Genomic DNA, 22,881 nt, shown 5'->3' with positions numbered 1-22,881 from the left:
CTACTTACACCACCTAAACCCTCTTACTACCACTATTTCTACCACTAACAGGTCTAATGTTCCATTATAATTTACATCTTTGCATGTCTGCACGGATTATTTGCACTGTTGTTTTGCATGTCATGGGTTAACTTTCTCTCTCGTTGAGAAATCAAAGTTGTTAGCTGATGTTGTGAACACAAGTACACAACACATTTGTTTAACACTGGCAGAACCAGAACCTGTAAATGTGAAAATCAACTTTAAGAGACTTTTTTGTAAGTGTAATTGAAATAAGAGTCATTAAGCTCTCTGTTAAAGACAATAATTCACTGTGCTCCATTTTGTGTTGTGGCATGTTTTCTCTGCTTTCACTTGCTATTTTCACAAGTCTTGTCAGGCATTTACTGCATTTATGAGAATGACGTTTCAACAACAGTGTGGTCTGCATGAGTTTGTAAAAGGAAAATTTAAAACTCCAAGTTCATGATTTGTGATTTGTGCAGAAAAAAATCTAGACTAACTCCTAAAGTAAATGGTAACTAGTCTAGCTTAGTTGAGAAGTAGTGCCTCCCATCTCAGCCTCTTGATTCTAAAATTCTCCTCATTTGGTGTGGCTGAGCTACCTTTAAATCACATAGACTTCTGAAATGCATTTCATTAGCTGAAATGGATAAGACAACTAAATAAACATATTTGTCCAGAGAACGTTCTTCTTCTGCATCCTCTAACAGGTAGAGTGGTAGCCTGCTGCACTAGGCCTGTAGCATCTTTTAAACCTTATGTAAGGTAACGGCTTACCAGTCCAGAAGAAACATTGCGAGTTCAGCATCAAACTTTATTCTTTTACCAGCCAAAAACTGTCTTTCTCCTGAAGAAGTATAACCTCTTGTTTTGCACATGCAACAATGGCTGAAGCTCTTGACAAGGCTGGTAAGTGAACAGATGTTAATGCTAACACTGGATATGTAGCACGAGCAAAAACAAAAAGCTCCTTTAAGGGCAAGAAATCTGCCAAAAATTGAAATGATGGGTTCACAACTTGTTTATCTGTTGCACAGTTTTGATAGCTGACCATCAAACTATTTTCCTTACCATTACTTTTTACACAAATGTAGCTATCTGCCACTGTAGAACTGTGCTGTGCTGAACAACAAGTTCCAGTTGTGGTGTTTACGCCCCTGAAGTTTTAAGCCTGCCCTGGTAACACCACAACATCAGCTGCTACTGAAAAAATACAGCCACTGCAGAAAGACGTCCTGCTGGCTCCATTTATGCATCATCACACAGAACTGGCTCCGTGATTTAATACAACAAATTATTCAAACATGCCACTACACATCAGATCAGCTGTAGAGAGGAACAACTAATTATCAATCATGATGCTCCACACTGTGCTGCACCAGGACAAGGGACCAGTTTGCCAATATTGATTTTTTTTTCTAAGGTATAGACTTTACACTTCAGTCCTGTATGTGTCTGAATAATAGATTTAGCCCATTTCTCCAGCCTTGAGTCAATCACAGTGCCGTGCTCTGTGTTTTCTCTGGCTCAGCTCTCTCCTTTCAGAGAGCCCATTCAGCTCGGAGCCATCTACAGCAACAGCAGAGAGCAATGAATATGTTCTATTCCACTCAGGCTTTATTTTTAGGTTTGAGTAGACTTACAGATGGCCTACATAAAACTGAATAGGGCTTCATTTTAACAGCGGGGCAGAGAATTGGCCGACGTACCATTGTGTGGTCTCTATTATCAGAATACGGGGGAGTTCAGTAATACAGCCAGCCCCTCTCTGTCCTCACACACAGCCAACATGATTTTCCATGATGATTTCTGAAATGGGTTTGTCCTCGGGGTTTGCGGCTGCGCTGCCTCACTGTCGAAGGTCAACGTCTCTGAAGAGGTGGTGCAATTGTTTGGCTGCTGATATTACATCTTGCTCCCCCAAAAATGATTCATTTACCGAGGGCCGTCGACCAGTTCCATCTGCTCGAGCCTTCAGCTAAACTGAAGAGGACAGGAATAAGAGTTTGAACAGGAAGCGTTGAGAATTAAAGTGGAGATATTACAGAGGGCTCTCCCTGTGAGATCAAATTAACAGGAGCCTCTTGAGACGTTCTTAAGACCAAGATGACAAGAAAATTAATCAGGAAAATGAAGGATTATGAATTAGAAGGTGTCAAAGTGGTCTGTTAAGTATGCTGGATATTAAGAGATTTCAGCTCAGTCTTATCTCATTTTGACCTCAGCACCAGTCAATGTTTCCTTATATAAAGCTATGATTTATTTTATTTTTAAGCATTAAGTACATCCTGAAAGTCTGTCAGCAATATATTTAGGATTTTTTTCCTCATTAGCTTTCCTCAACAACAAGATGAGAGTACATGATGTTTTTATCTTTGAAGATGGTCAGAGCATCAAATGAGGCTTCAAACCAGGGACTGACTTCACATTTCCATATTAGCATCAGCAAACAATATTTGCATATTTAGGTTTAAAGGTCCCATATTTTACACTTTTCCAGTGTTTTATTTAAAGTGTTGATATCCATCAGAAGATATATTTGTGGTTTTAAGAACCAAAAACCATCTCATGTAGTTTTACATCCCCTTTCTCAGGCTTCTCTCTGGAGCTCTAGTAAGAACAGGTTGGTGAGCCAATCAGAAGAGAGGATCTGAGCCTCTCTTCTGATTGGCTGACTGTTTTCCGAGAGATCTAATAATCATTTGAATGACCAAAAATATGAGCACTTATTCAGTCCAGTTAGCTACCTTTTTTTAAGTATTAGTATCCATAAGAAGATATATTTTTGGTTTTAAGTACCAAAAACCATTTCAATTTCCTCTCTCAGGCTTCTCTAAGAATCTCTGAGTCTCTCTTCTGATTGGCTGACTGTTTTCTGAGTGATCAAATAAAAATATTGCAGATTTCAGATAAACACTTGGGATTTGGGAAACCAAATCCTGCAAGGTGGGTCCAGGTGGGCGGGGCTTGGGGCATGGCTGAGAGCAGTGACTGCTGCTGCTTGTTGTGACATCACAACGTTATAGAAGTCCTGACAGCTCGTTTTAAGACTTTTCTGAATACAGGCTGTGTACATTTGTCTGTGGACTGAGGCTTTGATATTTTCACAGTATTAATATAGAACCTAGACCTGCTTTATAATAAAAAAAGACTAGACTAGAAATCTCACTTTATACAATATGGGACCTTTAATGAAGGTAAGCTTTGTACCATTTATAATCCCTTGGAGGTAAAGCAGTCATTTTCCTTGCAAGTCAGTAGACAGCGGCCAAGTGTGTGGATGCCCATTATGTGTTTGCAGAGCATTGTGCTCACAGGTGCTCAAATTTAGTATAATGCCCCTGACCCGAGGAAGAGTCAAGTGGATACAGGTTTGTGAAATGAAATCACTCCTCTTTGCTTTGCCATGTTTGCAGGTGTCAGACTCTGTGAGACTCAGCAAAGAAAACTCAAACTCAGACTGTCTGTCTGTTCTCTTCCACTATGTGACACACAGTTCAGGGTAATTGTCTGTATGACACTAATTTTTGCTCCTGATAGCCCACATTTGTTGGCTTGGGCCATTATCAACCAGACATTGTGTCTGACATTGGAATAAAGATAATCATTTTAATTTAATTTCAAGTTTGAATCTGTATTTTACTTCCATTTTTTATTTATGTATTTTTAAGATCCTTCATTTTTGTCTTATTTGGCTTTTGGTCTTGAATTGCTTCCTATTGATTGGTGACTGCTTTAATTTTTTGTTTTAGAAATTAGTTATAAGATGAGAAAATGTTTTTGACCCTAATTCTCCTTTAAAAGAGAATTCACTGATGCCATTCACTCATTTGCTGGTTTATTAAGTGCACCTGGGTAAATCTAATGGCATGTCTACACAGCAGGTGTTTTTTGTCCATCTGGGGATTGAATACATTACAAGGCCAAAAGTATGTGGACACCCAAACATTGCAACCATACTGTACTGCATGCCAGAGGTTCCCAGCCTTTTTACATGTGACCCCTTGAAACAAAGCTATGTCCACTCGCGAACCTTCATCACTGGATGCACATGATTTTTACTTCTTGACTGTTTTATTACCAGCCATGACAGTGTGTGTGTGTGTGTGTGTGTCTCACCATGACAAAATGTGGTCCTGGAGACACCTACTGCAGTGGGAAATACCATAGAGGCAGTTTTGAGAATTTTGGCAGGTTTTATTACCTTTTAGAGACAAAAAGAAGTTTGGAAAAAAGCTTTAAAATAAAGTTTTGTGTAGCAGAATCTGCTGCTAAAGCAGTCATCTTTGTGCTGACTTCAGACTTTCCACAAGATTTTGGATTTGCTCCTGGTCAGCCACAAGAGCGTTAGTGAGGTCCAGTGCTGATGTTGGGTGATAAGGCCTGGCTCACACTCGGTGTCCCAGTTCATCCAAAAAGAGTTGGATGGGGCTGAGGTTGAGTTCTTCCACACTGCTCTGTTATGTTGAAACAGGAAAAGGGCCCTCGCCAAAATGTTGCCGCAAAGCTGGGAAAACAGTAACACATTATTGTCTAAAATATGATGGTATGCTGTTGCATTAACTGAATTAGCCCAGACCATGAAAAACAACCCCAGACCAAAAGTGCAGTCGACAATGTCCACATAGTTTTGGCCACATAGTGTATCTTTCGGTTGAAAACAAACCCACTGCAGCTGCTATGTCAGTCTCCACTTTATCTCCTGCTCCCTCAGATGAAACAACAGCAACCAGCAGATTCCGCTTCCTGCCACTGACATTTTCTCAAGGTGGCAGGTTTCTTCACAGCCGAGTTAATGAAAGTGACGCTCCTCACACCTCCTGCTAAGGCGTCCGCTGAGTGAGGCGCGCTGCAGATGGAGAAACTGACAGAAAACAGCTTCTAGGCTTTTACTGCTTTAAAGAAAATGGTGGAGCAGGTTACCTCCTCACCTTCAATCTCTCAGGTGGTTTAACGCAGGATTACACACAGATGCTCATCCCTGAGCTCATGCACAACACTCCCATGATGTCACATCGCTGTATGGGGTAAACCATGTATCTCCAAATGAGGTGATTTGGAAAGGATTACATGTTTTTTTTTTTCTTCTTTTTTTATGAGAACATAAATATCTTCCCAGGGTAATAAAACCCCTCAAAAAGTCTTAGAAATGCTTAAAATGAAGCTGTGTTTCGTAATTCATTTCGTATTTCAATGAGCTGTGAGGAATCTCCCACTCAAGATAATCAGCAGCTTTTACATTCTTAAAGTTGATCTATCTAACAGCAGAGCAGATACAGTGAGTCTGTCTGCAGCTAATCCTGCCACTGTGAACAGGTTCCTGACTTTATCCTCCATAATCGCACAATAAGAGTTTAAACACAAGAGGAATCCTTCCGTCTTACACACTGATTATATCCTCCAGAGAGAAGCAGCTAACACTGAATGCATGTTTATTTCTTGACATCGGTGGAGCAGACAGAACAGGAAGTGGACGTGTCTGACAGATATAGTCCCCTCAGACCCAAAACACAGATAACAGGAGAGTAGTTATCAGTGGGAAGTCCAGTTCAACACGTTCCCACAATCCACTGTCGGTCAATGTGAAACACATGCAGGTGAAAGGACTTTAACTCTGAAGTAGTTTGATGCCAGTTACCAAACTCTTCTATATAAATGTGGGTTATTATGTTGAATTTCAATTACCAGTGTAATTCTGCAGAGCTGACAATCACTGATTTAATATGTGAGTTTCCATAACAACAGGAGACAAGAGCTCAAACGGGTGAGGATATCTCATTTGGGAGGCGCAGGTGCATCAGTCAGAAACATTCTGAAACATTAAAAATGTCACAGTGAACATTATGAATGCTAAACTTGTGAGCTGTTTGAGTGTTTGCTCGCTTCACAAAATTACACTAAAGAACTTATTATGTTCCCCTACCTCAATTACCTCAATTTACGTTCTTTTATTTCTGTGTTTTTGTACTTTATGTGATTTTCTTCCTCTGCATGTAAAACTCCTGATTAGTTATTTCTGGCAAAGACATTTGTGTTTACTGTATTTTATTTTAATGCAACAGTGCTGTAGGTTTTTTGTGCTACTTTTCAGTACATTGGGATGAGCATGAACCCAAACACCTTCAGTGTTCTCAGCACTGGTTAAAGTCCAGTTAAATGACGTGCTCACATTATTTCATCTACCCACAGTGAATAGAGGGAATACAGCTGGCAATGCTTACCATCTCTGCAAAAACCTCCACTGAAAAAAAAAAAAAAAAAAGCTCATTCACTATTGTGTCCCAACCAGTGCTGCAGGCAGGATTTTAGCTGGACTGACAGACACGAGTCCCGTTTGTCCCAACGTAGCCTCATCACCAAAAAAAAAAAAAGGCTTCAGATTAAAACATTTCATTTTCTTTATGGCAGAATGAAGTGACGGTTTCAGAAATCCAAAAACAGAGCACTAAGATGCTGAAATAATCTCACATTATATTGGTCTAATTGCTTTTTACAAGCATTTTTCCGTACGTTGAATACCAGGCTGAACCGATTTTAACATAACGAGAAAATGTTGCTCATTTACATATGGGGCAAGCTGAAAGATACTGAACACGACAATAAAATATACATTGACGACCAATTAAATTTGTTTTCTCCCCAAATATCTGATTTTACTGCACAATATCCACTTATAGGGACTACAGCTCTAGCAGCAGTAAAATAAATATATTTAAAACCAACCCTGTCTCTACAAATTTCTATACTTTTTTTGTATTGCCAAAATTGAAATATTTAACTGCTGCCTGGATTTTATTTTATGTTGCAACCTTTTTTTGAGCATAGAAAGAGCTACATTTATTCATCACACGGAGCTCATAGGAAGGAGGATGGTGGGATGTTCAAAGCATGTGACACTGACACTGAAGACTGTTGCTCACATCCTGAGCCCCCTCTGTGGTTTAGCAAAAAAACTAAACAAAACAAAAAAAAAAAAAAACCCACTTGACTTAAGGTTAGAAAAAGATTGTGTTTTTGGTTGAATTTCAGTTAAGTCAACACGTTGCGTCTTGTGCTTCCAGCTGCTGTGGATTTTGTCTGCATTAAACTAAGACCATGACATTTCCCTAAACTGAAAACATAACCATAAAAAAGTTTATTTAATGCTGCAGTTACCAAGAGTTATAGAAAAAAAAAAGATTTATAGAAAAATTACCAGAAAACAAATGAAATATGTTCTTTCAATTATTCGCAGATTTGTGCAGTATCAACAAAATATGGCTTATATGTTAGATACTGGTGGCACAGTGGTGCAGTGGTTACCACCGCTGCCTCACAACATGGGGGTTCTGGGTTCAGACCTCCCAGCAGACTTGGGCCTTTCTGTGTGGAGTTTGCATGTTCTCCCCGTGTGTGTGGGTTCCCTCCGGGTTCTCCGGGTTCCTCCCACAGTCCAAAGACATACACATACACATTAAGGTTAACTGGTGACTCTAAATTTCCCGTAGGTGTGAATGTGAGTGTGAATGGTTGTTTGTCTCTATACATCAGCCCTGTGATAGGCTGTACCCCTCCTTTGCCTAATGTTAGAACCTTTCCCAAATAACATAATCTGGACAGCATTGCATTTTATAATTAGTGTAATTACAGAGTGTAAACTGGTCTCAATTAAACTGTTCATCAAACAACTTCAACAAATCTGCCAGTGCAGTCAGATGATTTCCGCCTATTGCCAAAGCAAACAGAGTTGTTTTTGAATTTGTTAAGAAACAAGTGTCAGCATCTTAAAACAAGAGAGAGAATGAGGCACATGACAAAAATTAATTTCAGAGCTGAATCATAGACAGAAATAACCTCGATAAATGAGTTTTTGAAGTGTTTGCTCAAGGACACTCCGGCAGGGTGCACATTTTGGATTCATAAAGAGACTGAAATGGCTCATTGTGTTTGCAGTAAAGAATCTACAACCACGAGGGCCTCTCTTCCTTCTTTAACCGCTGCCGCGCTGACTGAGAGTGAACCCAAGTGTGTCCTTCAGTCGGCACCTGACCACAGGGCCGTCTGAGAATAGACACGGCCCCGCAGCACCAAGCTGGAGGGTGGCGGTGGAGTTGGGTGTCACCAGTGGTTATGGAACAGAAGAGAAGGTCAGTGACAGTCACAAAGTGCCCATCAGCAGCTTCTCTTCACATCGCTGAAGGTAAATTTCCATCATTGTTCATAAAGGGAAAATATACTCCACTCCATGTTCCTGACAGAGCAGAGAGACGACTGCAGGGAGATCCAAAATATCCAACATCAATCAAGGACTGTGCTTTGAAAGAGCTTTGAGGGCCTGGCACTTAATTTAACAACTTCTGTCTCGTGTCTTTTTGCTCCTGCGCACCTCAGAGAGAAACTGTTTTATTCCACTCATTTATCTGACAGGTTGATTTGTACAGACATGTGCAGGGGTTACATTAATTTTGCAGATGCACAGTATTTGAGTTGCCTTGTGCTGTACAAAATTAGAGCATTTTGTAGTTTAATTTGGAGAATTTATTAAAGAAATGCTTTGTTCCAAATGTTTCTTACCATTATGTGATAAATATGGCTCAACAGAACCCAAACACAAATGTTATATATTTACATATATTGAACTCCCAAATATGAAATATATGTACATATGAAATAAAAATATATGTACATATATGTAAAAATTACATGTGGAGCCTATTAGAAACGGGAACAATTCCATATATTGACATATCTGTCCAGCTCATACAAATATGTATGTTTATGTATGTAAACTTATATTGTAGACACACAGTAGGTTACGTAAATATACAGTACATCTGTCCCAAGCCCTGTCAATAATAAGATAGACATGCATATTTAAAATGAATGAGAAATTGATAAGAAACATTCATATATATATATATATATATATATATATATATATATATATATATATATATATGTGTGTGTGTGTGTGTGTGTGTGTGTGAAACATATAGAATTTGTATATGTATATTGTTTTAATAAGCTTGGATATATAAATTAAATGCATATCCTTTACAAATATGGTTGCGTGGTTGCAACATGCTATACCATATAAAAATTCATCATATAGATATTTTTTAATAAACATACATAAACTACTTTTACTATTTCGTATATGTTATAAACTTCACACTTGTTATACGAGCATATATGTCATATATTATATTTCTTTATGGGAAGCCGTCTTATTACACAGTTATGCCCTGTGTCCCAGTTTGCGGAATATTTGTAGGGGGATATTTCGATTACGATTCCATTCAAAGTTATTGGGGGTGGAGATAAAACCTGACCCTGTGTTAATCACCTTTGGAATATCTGAAAGACTGCTGAGAAGGGAGTAGCTCCACAGCGCCTCTTTTCTATGGACCTCTCACTGCTCATTTTTCTAGCCTACAGTTAAACTCTGGTTAACTGAGCCGGTGTTGTGAAGACCATTTTCTTTGTTGATGGCTGATGATTAGTCATCTTCAAGGATACTGTCTGTGACATGTATCTGTTTGAAAACAAAGACAGGGGACACATGTAAATCTGAACGCCATGCGTGATCAACATCCACCTTTTCACAATAAAAATACTTCTGATGCTTTGTTTCTTTTAATTGTTCTAGTATCATTGTCTTTATAAATTTCTAACATTTCTGTCTCTGGGTCTTCAGAGTTTTGGTGGAGGATGTTTGTTAAGTTATGTTTATATGTCCATGTCTTCTGTTGTATTTTAATGGACTTTGTCTTGAATGGAAAATACTGTAACTTCTGTTTCTTTCTTCCTGCCCTCCTGTCATTCACCTGACAGTGAAACTCCTCTTCACTATGAGTAATTTTACTTTTGACACTCAAGTAAATTTTTGTTTTTACCTCTTTTACTTTTACTGGAGTAAGATTTCAAATGGAGGTGTGGAGTTTAAAAGACATGTGTGGGTGTTATGAATAACACTATCAGGTTGCGTTATGGAAAATGAAGGACACATGTTTTAGAGCTTGATCTTTTCGAGGGAATAAAAGTTGTTTCAAACTCCCCTAACTCAATCGCAGAGCTATAAATCGCAGACGTGAACCTTCAGAGCGGAGAAGATTTCATCCACCTCCAAGAGTTCACGGCTCATCCCAGGCAGAAATATTTATTTCCACCAGCAGTGCAGCACGCTTTGATTCAGACACCTCAGCTGCTCTTTATTACTGTTGATAAAGCAGGTTGTTACATTTGACCAAAGAACAGTGTGTTCTTGACCTTTCCCTGCAAATTGCCCTGCGTGTTCGTGACAATGCTGTTGAAGCGCTACAATATGACGACTTAAAGTTGTTGCATCAGGTTGGCAAAGTCACTGGAGAGACAAAGGAAGGAGGAGGAAGACGGAGACAAAGACTGAGAAAGACACAAAAAAAGAGGGAGAAACTGAAGCAGACAGCCGGAGAGGCAGAGTGGAGCGAGGAGCAAGAGAGCGTGTGAGACGGAGTTTTCTTGGCAGAGCTCCCTGAAGCGCTGCACATTCCCGCAAGATTAATCGAAGCTGTTTCTGTTTTTGTTTTTTCAGCCTGTGAATTACCTCCAGATTATAGAGAAACAGCTGTTCACCCACTTCCCCCGGACTCAGCCCGTGTGATTATGCATCGAGTGACAACCAAGACAAACATCCAGCGCTCGCTCGTGCTGCTCCGACGCAGCCTTCACGCCTTTTTGATGTCCGTTCCATTTCACAAACTGTCACTCATTTACATAACTATTAACAAAACAAACCAGACACGATGATTACAACGACAAAGGAATATTTATTAAATCTTTTTTTGTTGTTTGTTTTAGTTAGTCATAGCTGCTCCAACACGTGTATTTACAAAGAAATGGCCTTCTTGTAGAAAAGTCTAGTGAGGGACTGAGCAGGAAACAGACATTAGAACAGTTTAGATGAGTACAGGAGAGGATGGGGCTCATATAGGCACAAGGTACAGATACTACAATGTTAAAAGAAATGTGCAGTTTTGTGGCACATCCATGTCATGTTTGGGAAAAAAACCCAGTTGTGGCTTAAGTAACAAAACATTCCCAAAGCTAGATGCACTGACAAAAGCACACATCCTTTTTTTTTTTTTTTTTTTTTTTTTTCAATACAGAGGATGAAGAACAGACGCTGCAAGCCAGGGACACAGTGGTGCTAGCTTCAGGCTACATGGTACCAAAATCAGGTGAAGAAGAAGTCCTCAGAGCACAATACCCGCCCTCCTTGTAGCACAGTTTGTTCAAAAAACATGAAACATCAAAATTTGATGTGGAACACAGACTTTCTCCTGCTGCCACAAACAAACACATCGAGCGTCTACACCAAGAAAAGTCAATCGCATCTCCCGAATCCTGCAATGTCGTCACAGCAATCTTAACCGCAGCAGCTGGAGGTGAAGATTAGCGAGAGACCACATCTGGAAACAAAGATCATACTGCACCTTGAAGACACTTTGGATGCAACAATACAATGAACAAAAGCAATTTTTTTTTTTTTAAAAAAAGGAGAGAAAATGGATTTTCAAGCTCTTGGAGATCCATCTGTTCTTTCTTCAGGCCCTTTGATTCATGATTGTAACCTGACCACACTGCATGTTTGATATGTGCCATGTTTGCATGAACACATTTACCCATAGAGGGTGCAATGTTGATCCTGTTTTTTCTATTTCATATAAAAGACATATAAAATGAAATAAAGCATTTTTTATTACAAACATTGACTTTTTTTTCTTGCTAAGAACATTAATGTGTCAGTTAAATTGCCCTTCAAAAGAGGTGTGAGAAAAAGAGAAAGAATCTAACACTGTATGTTACAACAGGGTAATTGTTGGATACACAGTATCCACAAAACTAACTGATTGGTTTTTCTCATTGTGGCGTGGCTCGAGGCAAAGATTTCAGTGACAGCTGACTTTTATTGTTGACCAAACTAAAATGTATGGAGGCTGAAAGGTGTCAAGAGGAAACGCTTTTTGACAACATAGTAATTTGTGCCCTCAAATTGAAAATTATTCCCTGATAGTCAACATGATGAATATACTTATTCACTCCCAAAACTGAGCATGCTGAATTTGTGTCATTTATTTAATAATCCCCACCTCCAATTATAAACTTATATGAAAATTTCAATTTTGTTTTCTCTTCAGCACTCCAGAGATATGATGATATTCTTTAGGTTTTTGTCTGTGAAACAGAAGGATAAGAGCAAATCAAATAGTCTGATATTATAAAATTCAGCACTTCGGAGTATTGAGATGTGAATGTATTAAAGGTGCTATACATAAGTTTTTGCTATTGCAACATAGCTTTTGTTAGCATTAACAGCTACTTACCGAGACCCTTCAGCTATTGTTGTGTTTACAAGACAATAGGTTCGATTACTTACATCCTCTTTATGTTGGATGGACGGCAGATTGGTATTACAAGACAGGACGGGCTGGGGCTAGCTGGATAGCATGCTAACTTCAGTAGAGGAAAAGAAGTTAAAGAAATAGGAGGTAAACAAAAGCTACTATTGATGTTGCTTTCCACTGCTGGAGACAGCTCTTGGCAAGTAAAGTTTCATGTTGAACTAGCGTTTCCTCTACATTGCAAAGTACAGAGCTGTGAATCCTAAAGTTGGCTATGTAGCCATAGCAAAAATGTACATATAGCACCTTTAACGCTGCAAATTTGAAAGAAATAAATATCAACACAGACTTCTGTAATTTGCAGGAATTATTTGTAAACTGAGAGGGTGAATTACTATTTAAAGGGGCACTGCAAACTTTCATTTGTGAAAATGTTGTTTGATGCCCTCTGTAGCTCTGGAGGAAGTTTTCTAAATTCTGAAAACATGACCTTAATGACATCACCATGACATCATATATTCAGCGGTTCGGCTTGACCTCCCTGACACCAAGCAGTCTCTGTGACAGAGAAGTAGGGCCACTGTCAAGGGAAATAAAAATCTGATGCTTACTTAGGAAATCTAATTTTATTCTTGTAATATTGACTGGTTCTCATGAAAATACAGCTTTATTCGTATAATATTATGACTTTATTGTAAGAGTACAATTTGGCTTTTATAATAATGTGACTTTTTTTTGTAAATTTATGACATAACACTCATTATATTTTGACTTTCTTCTAAATTACAATTTTGTTCTTGTATTATCATTACTATTATTGTCATTGTACAATTGCAAAGTTACTCCCATAAAGTTTTTTCTTGTAAAATTCTGATTTAATAACCTACATTTAATCTCCTGAAAATAAAAAATTATATTACCATTTCTTTTAAAATTCAACTTTATTCTGTTAATATGTCTTACTTTTCAAAATGATTATTCTCATGACTATTATCATTATAGCTTTTATATTAAAATGATTATCTTAATCTCAGTCTGACATGTTTTTTCCCCTCAAGTGGCCCTATACTCCATTGCACTGAACCAAATGAGCAGGTACTGCAGGGGTTCTGTTTCAGCTGTAAAACTAGCAGGGCGGTGGTTTCATTTGGCAGTGAGTGCATGTGAATGTAACAGTGCTGCTGCAGTTGACATGGAAAGGATATGTTTACCGCACGTATCTGTTTTTAAAAAATAAAATAAAGAAGAACATGGGTATTGATCTCAGCAGGAGCACTACAAAGCTTCACATCTCACTCTTTCCCCTCTCAGGTCCAGTGGTGGTAGAGTTTCAGTTTGCCCCGGAGAGAACAGGACACCTCGCTCTGTTTATTCCATCTCTCCTGGTGGTCGATTTTTCATTCCAGAAATAACCAGTACAAGGGTGCCCCTGGTGTATTTTCTGTACAGACGCCACTTTACACAACATCAAAGAATGCAACCGAATCTACACAACCCCAGACCCACATGTATGCGCTGCTACCACCTGCTCTGTAACTCAGTCACTGTCTCACGGAAACATCTTTAGCCACAGAAAACTTGTGCTGCTTCATTTGAGGAAGAGTGACCCCCTCGATCAGAGAAAAAGAAAGACTAAAATCATTTTTGACCTCATGTTAAGCATGGACACATCCCTGAACTTTGTAGGAAATTCGCCTCTATATACAATAGTTGTGTTATGACAGTGATCCACAAAAGCAATAGTGTAATTGTAAAACTACATTTGTGACATTCGTTAATGACAAAATTTGAAACACAAATACTCTATGATTTCTACACCCTGATAGCACATCAGACTTCTTTTTTTTTTCTTCCTGGACAATTAAAAACCATCATCAGCGATCGATCCAAACAGATACGTAAACTGTACTCAGTGTTTTTGTATGATTGTATCAAATGAACTGTGTGTAATCTGAACTAACTTTGATGGTAAGTGTACTTGTCTTTTATTGCCTTTCTACTGTACTTACAGACTAAACCAGAACAGAAAAAAAGCACGAGGACTTCACAATAAATAGGAAAATACATTTTGCCTGGCAAAATACCATATTGACTTCTACGCTCCGCTCAAATATTTTACTGTACACTCGTGTTGACTGCTACAATTGAATTACGTGATTTATTTTTAAAAAAAAAGAAAAAACAAATACATTATTCAATCATTAAATCGCCTCTATCCAAACACTAAAAGATGAGTGCTTCTTTAAAATTTTCTTTTTTTTTTTTTTCTCTCAACAAGGGCCCTCCACAGTCTGAGACGATGCATCCTTTTTAACCTGAGAGGAAGGTTAAGTCATCAAAGGCCTGTCCTGTAACTCCACTTGTCCTCTGCAACAGTCTCTTAGCAACAACATCCTTCTTGTTTTCCTGTCCGTGATGTGATGTGTTGCTCCCAGATCTTCTTTGAAACCTTTTTCCACTTTGACGTGAGATTTAATCATGTTACATGTCGGGGGTGTTATGTGAAGCTCCTGAACACAAAGATGTTAGAAGTCTGTAAACTTTTGAGGGATCCTGCTGTGTGCTTCTTTGCCATTCGAGCTAAAGAGTGTACTGATTGTGTTGTTTGCGTTCAACGTGTGTATATGTTTAAAAGCATGTATGTGTGCTTCGATTAAACGCAAATAAATGTGTAACATCTGCATACTGTGAACAGCAGCGAGGCGAACAGGTAAGAGACTCTTTTACCTCGGGGGTGGGGGCCTTGACCGTCAGCACCCACTGGAAAGTCAAGAATCACACTAGTTGGCATTTTCCAAAGTCAAAACAAAAAACAACAGGCTTCAGCGTCGAAGTCCCTTCCTCTCTCTTCTTCACTAAGAGAGATTGTCAGTGGTTTTTTTTTCTAATTTTTTTTGTTAAAAAGTGCTCCTTCAGGGGAGGGGTTGTAGGGTAGGGCGACCTGTGGTCCAATCAGGACAGTCCATTCCTGCAAGGATTCCTCACACTGGGCGCTATAAAGACAAGATGGCAGCCAGGAGAATGAGGGCGGAGCTGAGCAGGAGGACTGAAGTCTGGCACCGACCGACAGAATTCACATCCCTTCGAGCTGGCTCTGGCGACTCGTGACTGATGCCGTCTGAAGGGGGAGAGATGGAAAATATCTTCAGTAACAGGGAAAAGCACCCGACATTAAAAGATGGTTTTGTTTTCTCTGTATTAAAACACTGAGGAAATCAGACACTGTGAGGAGGGCTGTTCATCATGCACTGCAATAAATGAGCACAGACAAGTTGTACACCAAAGCTGCATTACCAACCAGGAAAAGCCTGCAACTGCCCCCAGGCCCCACACCTTCATATTAATCATGTGTCAGTCGGTTTGTGGTAAATTGAATAACTGCTAAATACTTTAGTTGGGAATTTGCACCCCTAAAGCAGAGCATAAACTGAAGTGAAAAGGGCCTTAAAGAGCAACATAGCACCCAGTATTAGCTCTAACACACCCCCCGTCACTTATTCAAATAATGCACCAAACCCAGGGGCCTGTGTAAAATGTATATGGTGCTAAATGTAATTTAGTTTAAAGTAAATCAGAGAACCTCAGAGGTGCTGGTTGGCTGCTCTGTTTCCAGTTAACTGTCTCCTGGCTGCAGCTTCATATGTGATGGGCAGACTCAGCAGAGTCTCAGCAGAAATGTGAATAAACTTATTTCCCAAAATGTCAAAATATTCCTTCAACCAACTTAACACAAACAGGGGGTCCATAGGGGCCCAGAACAAATTTTTGCCCCAGGGCCCCCAAGTGTGTTAATGCAGCCACATTGCACAAGCAAAACCCTACATAGTGTCAACCAAAAACAAAACCCATGGAGACACAGCAATAAAAATGTTGACACATACTAGTGACAGAAGGTTCATCAGTTGAATCAGGTGATAATGACGAAGCCATGACCAAAGAAGAGACAGCTCTGGCCGGTATATGGCTAACACATGAGCCAATTAGTGCTTAGACTAAGTGCACTTCCCTTAGAGTTTACAGAATGTACTATATACAAAATATATAGTCAGTGTTTGTTTAATAATAGCCACAATGTATGAATAGCACAATTAAAAGTTAAGCCGATTTAGTCTGTGTGCTGATTTTTCTTTTGTGTACTTCACTCAAAACCTCAGAGTGCTGCAGGAATGAGTCCTAAAACCCAGAAATAAGATAGCTTTTTAGCACTTCCTGTTCCTGCTCAAGACATTTTCGCATTTTATTCCAGGGCATAAAATACGTTGTGATTTCTTTAAGCTTTCACATCTGTTAAAAAAGGTTAGTTGCTAACAAGTGGCTAAATGAGACTACAAAGGTTAAAGGTCATCACGCTGAACCTGAAAAATGACCTACTCACCAGTCCACCTTTACGGCTTCATTGTGTTAATACTTGCGCTTTTACAAACTATTACTTTCTAAGAGCAAAGGCTTTTGTACTAGAGGTCAGAGCAAAATCAAACTACAATTAAAACAAAATGTGTAAGTAACATAAACTTTGGTTTGTCACTGAGTTTATTTTTTTAGCAATAATCCAAAAGACAATGTAAAAATCCCATTTTTGTCGAGGGAACCGGGGTGACGCTAACATCTGTGTTAGCCTACAAAAATACGTCATCCCAGCAGCTCTCTGTTAGATTAGACGCTTTAAAAGTATTCATCAATCATGATGTATGAAATGAAGGAAAATTCTAAAGGAAAACAAAGGAAAAGAAATTTATCAGCAGACACAGCAGTTATGGAACATTTTAATCTCTAACATACACACACACAGACACACACACACACACATTATGTGCTGTATATTCCCACCAACCTCTGGGTTCTAGGGAGTTTTGACTGTTGTCCTCAAAATCGACCCCTTCCTGCACGCTGCCAGTGCTTTTCACACAATTGTCTTTGAAAAACAAAGAGGGGAGAGGAGATGTGAAGATTAGAGAAGTCAAACGTCACTCTACCACAGCCTGATCACAAGCTGGTGCACAACAACAGTATGGAAAACTAGGCAGAGTAGACACAACAATCTGTGACTCACTCTGAGGCCTGACGAAGACTTTGAGTCGAAGGCAGCTCCGTCTTCCCTTGTCGTCAGTGATAGAGGCTGTGGAGCAAGAGAACACGTTAAACACGTTACCTACACTTTTCCATTTCGAAATGCTTCACCTGATCTAATCTCAGGCTGCTCGATTACAGACTGAAACGACCAGCACCATTTTTCTTTTTTTTTTTGCTCAACAATGAGATCATGATGATTCCACCATCGTTGGAAACAAAACAGTTTTTCTGCACTTGAACATTACAATCTGACAATCTGACTTCCCTCCCACATTTGACTTCATATACATACAATATAAAAAAATATAACCCAAGCTGTACAAAACAAACAGAAACTAAACATTCTCAAGTGTCAGCTTTAATCAAGAAAATGTGGCATAAAAATGGGATTTTTTATACTTTTTAGCCCTAATCCTTGGCAGGTGGTAGCAAATGTATGGTCAGATTTGAAATTTTGTTATTTTATCCAAAAGCTTTTAAGTAATCTTTTTTGGCCATTCATACCTTTTTTTTTGATAGAGACAGTAGAGACAGACAGAAAATGCAGGGAGAGAGTGAGGGAAAGACATGCAGCAAGTGGTCTGGCCGGCCAGAGGTCAAACTGGGACTTACTGCTCATGTGGTATGAGCCTTAACCATTTGGCCCTCATGTCCCCCAAATAGCTCCTGATTTTAATTAAATTTTTGCCAATTAAATTTTGACAAAGTTCATGAATGGATGCTTGTTTTTAGACAACATTTAAACAACAACAATACAATAATTAAGAGCGTTTGGCTTCTTTAATATATGAAAAAAAAAAAACGTATTTTTTTCAAAGTAAAAGTAACGTAAAAACTGTGTTTTGGTATCAATACTGAAACTCAAATATCATCACAGCACGAGAACTAAAAAAAATAACAACCAGCAGCACCAAGATGTTCGCGATTATGTGTCCTAGTCTGGACACCTGTTCACTTGTTCACGATGTTTTTGTTATCAGCTGAGAATCTAAAATCACTAAAGTCCTGTTGTTTCAAGATGATATTAGGTTGTTTATATTAAAACTTTAATTGACTGTAGCTAATGCTGAGTTCACACATTACACAGTATCAGCCCAGTGATGGTCCCAGGTGACAGGTGAGGGGTACTAGTGACAAAAATTTTTATGTCAGGCTCAACAACTCCTTGTTTTTATCCCAGGTAGTAGTTTACAGAAGACAAGTGACACAGCTTCTGGGGCCCGTGACCTCAAAAAACACTTTCTGTGGCCTAATTTGACAACTTTTACAACGTGTGTGACCAGTAGGAGCACAGAGGGCTCTTCTGTGCACAACTGTAAACACTGCAGACAAAGAGGAATGAACAGTGAAGTTGGCCCCTGGCACCTCCTCTCTGTTTGACTACAGTGTGTTCAGTACATACTGAAAGTCTGTAAAGCAAACATGCTACATGTTGTCTCTCTAAGCCAAATCATAGTCAGAGGCAAAACTATCCTGTTGTATCACATCAAGTTTCCTGGTCCTCGTTCTGCAAACACACTCAATACTGTCTCCTTTCACATTCACTACAAGCGAGACCTCTTGACTCTGTGGAATCTACCTTCATTCATAAACACCAGCTCAGCAGCAGAAAGGAACAAAAAGACAAGGTCGACTGTTTCCTCATCAGAGGAAAAAAAAAATTCCACTCGTACCCCCCTTTAAACACAGTCTAAAGAGCTCTACCTCGCTTTATCTCGCCGTCTGAACTTCCCTCTGGTCCTGATGTAAAAGCCTTTTCTGCTTCACATTTTTCTGATATGAAACAACTCAAAGTCACCCTCATACTTCCATGTCTAATTTGGCCACAGGCAGTGGTTTCTGCAGATGTGTGGCACGCTGTTATGCTCACCTACAAAATCTAATTTCCTCTGTTTCCTGATTGTGAAAGGCATAGATTAAAAAAATAGTTTTTTGAGTTGGTGTGATTGTTTTGCACAGCTAACAAAACTAATTAGTTTTCAAGTAGTGCCGGGGACCACGTTGCTAATAGAGTGCTGAGGGTGTCTCCAGCTGTGACGAATGACTTCAACTTCTGTCTTCACTTTTGTCAGAAGAATATTTTCATGTTCTGTCTGGCCTTATCTTCATCCCACAGTAGGTTTTCTCTAACACTTTCCCTCGTGTGCATTGATACTCTGACCCTTCCTGCTGCCTCCTCCACACAAACACGCACACAACCCTGAGTGTGTTTGGATATTCGTGACCGTGTGTTGGGTTTGCATGCGTGCACGTATGTGGTTGTGGTTTCCCGAGTATGTGCATCTGTGCACAGACGTGCCCGTAGTTTGTCTACAGACACTCCTCTATCCTTTCACCCAGACGCTCCGTGTGATGGATTCAGGCCCACCGGTGAATTCCGGATAAAAGTAAACCATGTCAGTGTTTCCACTGTCGCACATGACTCAGGCTCTTATTTCAAAAGGCACTTCATCAGATGCAGCGCGGCTGCGAGGAGATAAAACTCCTCTTTAAAACTCCACCATGAGAGGAATATTGAAAGTGAAGCAGCAGAGGGAGGAAATAAACGGGAGAGACACGGTGTCAATCATGCTGCTTCTGTCTGTGTCAGCGGGTATCGAGTAACTTACCTCACACCCTGACGGTGGCGGGAACAGACGGGAGAGCTCACTGTCTCAGTTTCTGCTTCTGAACTCCACTGGCCAAAACTCTGTCTTTATCTCTCTTTCTGCCTCTCGTGCTCCTTCTGTCTCATTTTCCCAGCTGTCGTTATCGCTCTATAACTTTTTTTTTTAAACTTCATTAAAAAGTCTACTTCTGCAGTCTTGCATGAATGTCTTCAGGGGCAGCTATATCAAGAGATATTACTGGAAGACAGAAAGAAACTATTGTCCAGAGCTCCCGTCTAGAACTCCTGATTAATCTTATAAAATTATTCTGAATAAAATTACAGCTGAAACTAACCAGTATTTTGGTTATCAGATGATCTCCTGATGATTTCTTGATTAAAATATTAATCTATAGAAAAAACTATAGAAACTATAAACTATAGAAAAAGAAAGTAACAAAAAGTGTGTTTATCACTGCTGCGCCGGCCACTAAATCAGTGAGCCAGGTACATAAAACCACAGGTAACCATAGCAACAGCACTTAAGCCTCACATTACATTTCCTGTTTACAAACAACTGAGGTGCATTGCAGCACTGGGGTAGAAAAAAATGTTTCCACACTCGTAACAGCTTATATATGGACATTTTCACCATTCAGTAGAAAAGCAGTTTCCTGGAAACTTGTGAAATTACTGTTTACAGGTGAACTTGTGTGTAACACACACACACACACACACACACACACACACACACACCACCTATCACAGACCTCTGTCTCTGTCAGCTAACATGGTACATATTGCAATGCTAATGCTAAACGAGGCTCTATACAAGGTTAGCTCCTCAGGTCCAGAGAAGTAACCAAAAACATCAACTGCAAAGAATGATGTTAGCATTAACTTGCCTGCTGCAGGAGTTAAGAGCACTAATGTACTCGTTCTCATTAATGCATTAGTTACGTTAGCATGTACATTAGCATGTAATATACCAGATGTGCTACATTAAATCAGAAGCTGATGTTAGAGTTGTAACCAGGCTGAGCTTCACTCCTGACAAACGGTGTCAATACAGGACTCAATCAGTGCTATTGGTCAGCAGCACAGGCTCATGAAAAGAGACTCTGTGCGCCTGTTTAATTTTTTTTTCCTGTGGAAAATTATAAGCATAACAACGTGACACATTTTCCATCCAAAGCCATCAGCTGTCACCCATTCCCACACTGAAACCCTAAACGCATGTCAAACACAGAGCCTGAGCAGAAGTCATCAAACAGCCTTAAACACACAGCGACAGTGTGAAGCTGTCTGACCTTAACACTGCTCTTTATTCCTGCACTTTCAGTATGAAACCATCCACCGCCTTCAGAAAATCCACCCATCCTCTAGTCATACTGCTCGAGCTAACGGCTAACTGCTCTCTGAGCTAACAGGCAGATTTACCTCCTGAGATAATGGACATTTTCCACTCATTACTTTTGTGAGTTCTGCAGTTTTATACACAAAAACACATTCTAATGTTGAACTCTTCATAAGCTGTCAGTCCTTTTGGCTTATTGCCTGTCCCCTGCCTGCGCATGTATCTCACTGTTGACGTCGCTCTGATGCCTGTCTGTTAACTCCCTGTTGAAACAAACACGTTTTAAACTGTCTACACGTATTAAATAGCATAATATTGAAATCACAATTATCAGCCTATGACAAACAGCCTGTTCTCATTATTTTCATGCATGACTTATTACTCCTAACACTCAAAACAAGCTGACAAAGCCACAATGAACTGCAGATGTTGTGACGACTTACAGTTCACATTAAAAAAGTCTTAAGACTAAACATTTATCTCTGCATTTATCTCTGGAAGTTTGGTAAAAAAAAAAATCATGCCAGATGCCAGACTTTCTGTAGGTGCAGCAGGTAAACCTGTCGACCAATCACAAGTAGGAAGGAAACGAAGAAGCAGCCTCAAAAAGAGATATACAGTCATTCACTGGTAGTAACATTAACAGTAGCTGCAGTTGTTAAGGGCAAAATTGAAAGTATAAAACTACTTCAGCCTCCAGAGGAATAAACACAGATGCTCTTGTTTTCTTTTAGTAAGTGACCGTTGTATAAGCAGCATATATCAGCAGCACTTGTCATTTATTATTTCTCTTAAATTATCCGCTTTCATTTGGTTTTTAGTAGATTTGTCTTGGTACACGGTCATTACACATGTCGCTTATTATATCTATGTGAGACGCATGTTAGGTCCTTGGAAGATCCTTCATCCTCCACAACATTGTCCAGTTGGTTATTAAAATGTTAAAGTTGCAGCTGTTGCAGAATCTTTTCTTCCTTCCTACTCTGTTTTTCCTCTCATCTCACTTTCTCACCCTCTCTCTTTTTCTCTTTCTCTCCATACCACCGACCCTTCACAGATTCCAACACACACACACACACAATTATCCAACTGTCTCTCTTCCTCTCTCTCAAGTCTGCCACTGAGGTCAGAGTCTGGGTTTTCTGTCCTGGAGCGACACAGCCGTGCTTCGCCGTGCTTCGCCGTGACTGTAACTCCAGCTCTGCCTGCAACTCTAGACTCAGAGCGTTAGTCAGGTCATCTTGACGCTGCCTCATCATGACGACGGGGTGATGGTTAACCCTCCCGGTCACACGCTCAAGACACACTTTGCGTGTTCAGTCTTATGCTGCTCGACCCCTGATCATACACTCACCACCAGCACCATATGTCACTTAACAGGCTGGGATGGAGTGTCAGGCCATGCTTTAGTGTAACCGTGAGGTGAATTAGACAGATTCTGATATAAATAACCTACTGTAGGATCAGGTGTTTTTTTTGTGATGATCTGTTTATCCTGGTGT

The 22,881-nt window shown here is 39.6% G+C and overlaps 1 protein-coding gene across 1 annotated transcript in view; it reads right to left on the bottom strand.

Annotated features, from left to right (window-relative positions):
* Nucleotides 1-10,770: 10,770 nt before the first annotated feature.
* LOC139611330 (ephrin-A5b-like) overlaps nt 10,771-22,881 on the bottom strand; it is an 83,435-nt gene continuing 71,324 nt past the window's right edge. The window contains exons 3-5 of the mRNA XM_071465913.1: nt 17,416-17,481; nt 17,197-17,277; nt 10,771-15,483 (exon numbers count right to left, since the gene is read on the bottom strand). Coding sequence (XP_071322014.1) covers nt 15,359-15,483; nt 17,197-17,277; nt 17,416-17,481 — 272 coding nt within the window. The 3' untranslated portion in view covers nt 10,771-15,358. The remainder of the gene's footprint in view (nt 15,484-17,196; nt 17,278-17,415; nt 17,482-22,881) is intronic.

Source organism: Trachinotus anak, unplaced genomic scaffold (genome assembly GCF_046630095.1).
Source record: "Trachinotus anak isolate AG129_WGS33_773 ecotype Australia unplaced genomic scaffold, CSIRO_AGI_Tana_v1 ptg000028l, whole genome shotgun sequence".
Classification (NCBI taxonomy): domain Eukaryota; kingdom Metazoa; phylum Chordata; class Actinopteri; order Carangiformes; family Carangidae; genus Trachinotus; species Trachinotus anak.
The sequence above is the reverse complement of the archived record's forward strand: the minus strand, read 5'-3'. Positions and strand labels throughout refer to the sequence as shown.